A 5,000-nucleotide genomic window follows, 5' to 3' on the forward strand; every position below is an offset into this window, starting at 1 on the left:
AGTGATGGTCCAAGGGTGGGACCAGGTAGGAGCTGATCATTCAGGGACAGGCCATGATGTTTGAAGGAACAGTCGAACACCAATCGGAACTTATTGTTATGGCACACCAGGTGATGAGGCAAGTACCATGCCGGCTGTGTTGCTTCCTTCTGGTCAAGTTTAAATACGCACCCTGCGTCAATGAGTTTAGTTATCTCTTCTGAGTAGATTGAGGCCTTCTCAGGATCCTTACGGAGTCTCCTTTCTATACTTCTCAGATTTGCAAGCACGAAGTGCATAGACCCTTCAGGTTTCGGTGCACCCGCTTTCCATAGAAGAGGGGTGGCATAACGTTGTACTCCATCTACCGTGACTCGCTGAGTTCGGGACTCCAGCAGTTGCATTGCCTCCTTGTCTTGCCTAGAACGGACAACCAGTTTCTCATTGCGGAATGGCAGCACATCCAGCTGCCACAATCTTTCCACATTCCTGTAGAGGAGATCATCTGGGTGTGTAGTAGAGGTGAAGAAACACTGCTGAACTTGAGCATGGTCTGTGATACCCATTTCTGCTCCCTGGAGAGCCCAACCAAGAACTGTACGAATGGCTACTGGTCCCCCTTTGGTACCTTGGCGAACGGGTGCTTTGGCAGTGATGAGATGAACTTGGTCTGAACCTATGAGCACCAATGGACGGACCTTGCGAAAAGGCTGTAGAGGGACCCCTCTTAAATGTGCATACTTCCTCTGGAGTGTTCGTACCGGGTATGACTGTTCCACTAGATCGAGACCAGAAGCTGTGAATGCTCCCAACACCTTATATCGTTTCTCTGGGTTACCTCTTGGAGAGATTTCAAAGGTCACTCTAGAGCCACTAAGGTAAGTGGTATCTGGTCGTACAGTGCGAAGGGCTAGAGTCTCGTGTTCGCCATGCAGCTGAAGCTGCTGGACAGCAGTGGGTAGAATCATGGTGCGCTGTGCTCCATAATCCAATATGGCATAAGTCTCCATCGTCTTGTGGTGCAGCAGCACTGGTACTACTTTCAAAAGCACTCTGCCTGACGAAATAGAGGGTAAGAGATAGACACGGCTCTCAGAGGTGACTGACGATGTATTGGTTGTGTGACTTTGAGCCACACCATGAAGTACCTGGAGGTGAATCCCACCACAGTCACTGCAGGGCTTCTTTAGGTTGCAAGCCTCAGGTGTGTGTAAACGAGCGCATCTCCAGCATCGCTTGCCATCTGAAATCCACTTACTAAGGTCCGCCCCTGACTGCTCTTTAATACTGCTGCATCGGGTGATGTAGTGCTCTCTGCTACCACAGAAAAGGCAGTTGACCCTGGGTGTGGCCCTTTTACGTAGTACCTGTGGAATGGAAGAGGCTTTGGCCTCCGGGGATGCTGCACCATGATACAAGGCTGTACTCTGGCCTTTATGTTTTGCTCCACTCTTCTCCTTAGTGCTTACAGATCACTCGTACTGATAGCGTTGTACTAACTTACTAGAGAGTCTTTGTTGTTGGGCCTTGACTTGAAGCCATCCCGCAAAGTCTTGTAGGTTGTACGGATTTATGCTAGGGGAGTTGAGCTTTCCTTGGAGCTGGAGGCACTCTATGAAGCCATCTCTTAAGAACTTGGGCAGCTTACTAAGCAGACGATCCACATGTGAGCAGCAGTTTAGCTCCATGCCTCTAGGACCCTCCAATGACAACAGCATACTCACTAAGAGGTGGACACGAAGCGCGAAACCCTGAAAGCTATTTGCATCATATGGTTTCACCTCTGGTGCTGTAAGGATTGCTGCAATCTCACTTTGTGCCAACTGATGGGGCTGGCCGTATTTTAGTTTTAGAGCCTGCATAGCTGCTGAATAGGGATACGGATGATGGCGACAGGATTGGCCAATCATCTGGGCTTCAGGTAGTTTGAGATGTTCAAGCAAAATGTGGTACTTATACTTCTCGTCCAGCTCTGCATAAGGTTCAAGGAGGTTCTCAAGTGCTAGTTTGAGGTTAGCAAACTCCTTCTCACTGTCGTTAACAAAGTCTGGAATCTTTGGCTGGGGTGCAGCATGCAAAGTGCGGTGAGGCATCAAATATCCTGGATGCTTCGGAGTCTGGCTGAAAGCCTGTATGCAAGGGGTGTCCAGGACTGGAACTGTGGCATGCCCTTGTAAAGAGAGTGCAGCTGGTGAATGAACTTAAGGTACGTTGAGGGTCTGAAAGGCTGGCATTGGAGCCTGTAGTGGTTGCTGCACTTGGCACTGAAAACAACCTCCAGAAACATCCTGCAGCTCGGTACGCATTAACGGTACAGTCCCTCCTCCTGTAGCATGCTGCTGTTCAGGCCAAAGAGAATGCAGACTACCCGATGAAACCAGTGTATATCTGGGGAATGTGCAGGCTGGCTGTATAGGTACAAAGTCAGGATTTGAGTCCTCCACCATGGGCTTTCTGGCCCCTACTGGGGTGGCACAAGCATTTTGGTTGGCATGCAGCTCACTGTGTGGTGAATGTGGGAGAGAAGAATGCCTTGATGATAAGGGCGAGCATAGTGACATTTCTGGAGGTGATCGGGTAGGTGACATGGCAAGATTTACACCTTGATCCTCCTCACCTTCTTCCCTCAGAAACGATGTGATATGCTCCATCAGCTCATTCCGCCTTCTCCGTCGTTGTTCGTAGTGCGTTAGCCGTCTCTGCAGCGCAGCCATGTCAGCGACCTCATCCCTTTCCTTATCAGACATAGACGCAAGTAATTCCCTCAGAGAACTCATCGACATTGAATCTGTAGGGCCTGTATTTGGATGCCCATCCTTTCTGAAATATGTTTGCATTTGACTAGCCATGCACACTGCTGCTGCAGCTCCTTGCTGATCCTCAGACGCATCTACTGCAGGCTGTGAGGAACTGCCCCGTCGGTGGCTACAGTCCATAAGATAATCCTCAAGATGCTTGGGTGTGCGGCGCTGCCTGGAGGGCCTATTTAGTGCTTCAGCATGAGAGACCAAGGCTGCTTGCTCCTCTGATGAAATCACTGCCGTATTCAATTAATCCGGCTCGAAGGACCATTTGTTGCGGATTGCCCGCTGTTACTGGTGATTGTGTTATTGACCGCCGCAGAACTCTGGTCAGGGAGTTTGAGTCATCAGATAGAGTTTAACCATTTATTGCGCAAGAATAACACTACACACAGGGTCATGTGTGCGAAGTAATTTAGCTTCACAAACTTTTTCCTGCGCTCTAACATGGCATCACCTGTAATGCATTGAGAGTACCACTGCGCCTCGACTGCGCAATTTGTGCGCCGATGTCTATGCTCAGTGCGCCCGTGTCTGAGAAGCCGCGCTCGAGATGCTACGCATGCGCGACTTGCGCCGAAAAGAAGGGAATTCACAACAGTGTGTGTGTATGTGTGTGTGTGTATGTGTGTGTGTGTGTGTGTGTGTGTGTGTGTGTGTGTGTGTGTGTGTGTGTATATATGTGTGTGTGTGTGTCTCACCTCACAGCTATCACACAGACGTCCTGTAACACCAGGTTTACAGTGACAAACTCCTGTCCGGTCATCACATGATGCCGTCCCACACTGATTACACTCACACTCTGACAGACACACAGACAGGAGAAAGAGTTTGTGTGTGTTCGTGTGCATATGGTGCATGGGTGTGTGTTAGTGTGTATGCTCACTGCGGCAGTCCTTGGCGCTGATGGCGTCGCCATAGTAACCATGTGCACATCTCTCGCAGTTGTTTCCGGCGGTGTTGTGATAACAATGTAAACACTTCCCCGTTACATTGTGACACTCATTAAAGATCAGGTTTGGGTCGGAGTTTCCGTTACAGTCACACTTCTTACACGAATCACCTGCACGAGTGGGGTTGCCATAGTAACCAGGTGCACACCTTAATGAAGGGGGAGGAGTTAGAGCCAGAACTGTTAATCAGCAGGCACATAACCAATTACATGACCTCTCCGCTATGGTACTGACCTTTCACAGTAATGTCCAACGTAACCATCCTGACACACACACCTCAGAGCCACACCCCTCACATCACAGTGTGTAGCAAAGCTAGACACACACACAGTAACAAATACACACACATTTATTTACTGACACTATTGCTCTTTGTCTTTATAAAGCAGAACACGTCAGATTCCTTACATCAAAAGAGCTGTAAGGAATTCTAAGTAAACAAGGATTTTGGGTAAAAGAGTGGTGGATTGTGGGTAACTATACTTGTTGGTCTCCGTGGCAACAGGGCATGCACATGGCCGACACTCGTGCTGTCCATCATGAGAAACCTGGAGAATGTAACCATCTTCACATCTCTCACAAAAATCTCCTGTACTGTGATCCTGGCAGTCCTGAAACACACACACACACACACACACACACACACACACACACACACACACACACACACACACACAATGTAAAGTGTTTATATGACTCCAGTGTAAAGATAAACAGGAAGTAAGTAATGAAAGAAGAAGCGACATACGATGCAGATTCCAGTGATGTCCTCACAATCCTGAGCATGACCTTTACAGTTACATGGCAAACAGGTGTGCTGTTCACTCATGAAGAACCCCTGATTACACACCTACATCACACACACACACACACACACACACACACACACACACACACACACACACACACACACACACACACACACACACACAGGGTTTAATGTATACAAATAAATTCGAATGGAATTCAATTTAACTGCTTTTACCTGCAGCCTTGGAATTTAGGAATTTGCGATAGGGATGTGTGTGTGTGTGTGTGTGTGTGTGTGTGTGTGTGTGTGTATATATAATCAGGATGCTGAGGAGAACACTACATAACTACATAATTCTTTATATTTACCTTTTGTTCTATGTTTATGTCAAGTCAAATCAGTCACGTCACCTTTATTGTCACATCACTACAGCACATGTGCACGGTGAGTGTAATTCTCGGGAGCGAGCTCCAGACATTACAGAACTATTCACATACAGTAGTTAAGAAACAGAAA

The 5,000-nt window shown here is 48.0% G+C and overlaps 1 protein-coding gene across 2 annotated transcripts in view; it reads right to left on the reverse strand.

Moving 5' to 3' along the window:
* The window catches only part of lama4 (laminin, alpha 4), a 47,433-nt gene that overhangs the window by 38,295 nt on the left and 4,138 nt on the right, over window positions 1-5,000 (reverse strand). For both annotated transcript variants that reach the window (XM_047818754.1, XM_047818755.1), the window contains 5 exons: window positions 4,482-4,583; window positions 4,217-4,344; window positions 3,968-4,048; window positions 3,667-3,881; window positions 3,482-3,582 (listed from right to left, as the gene is read on the reverse strand). In XM_047818754.1, the coding sequence (XP_047674710.1) occupies window positions 3,482-3,582; window positions 3,667-3,881; window positions 3,968-4,048; window positions 4,217-4,344; window positions 4,482-4,583 (627 nt within the window). The remainder of the gene's footprint in view (window positions 1-3,481; window positions 3,583-3,666; window positions 3,882-3,967; window positions 4,049-4,216; window positions 4,345-4,481; window positions 4,584-5,000) is intronic.

The sequence above is a fragment of the Tachysurus fulvidraco genome, chromosome 9, assembly GCF_022655615.1.
Source record: "Tachysurus fulvidraco isolate hzauxx_2018 chromosome 9, HZAU_PFXX_2.0, whole genome shotgun sequence".
In the NCBI taxonomy this organism is placed as follows: Eukaryota; Metazoa; Chordata; class Actinopteri; order Siluriformes; family Bagridae; genus Tachysurus; species Tachysurus fulvidraco.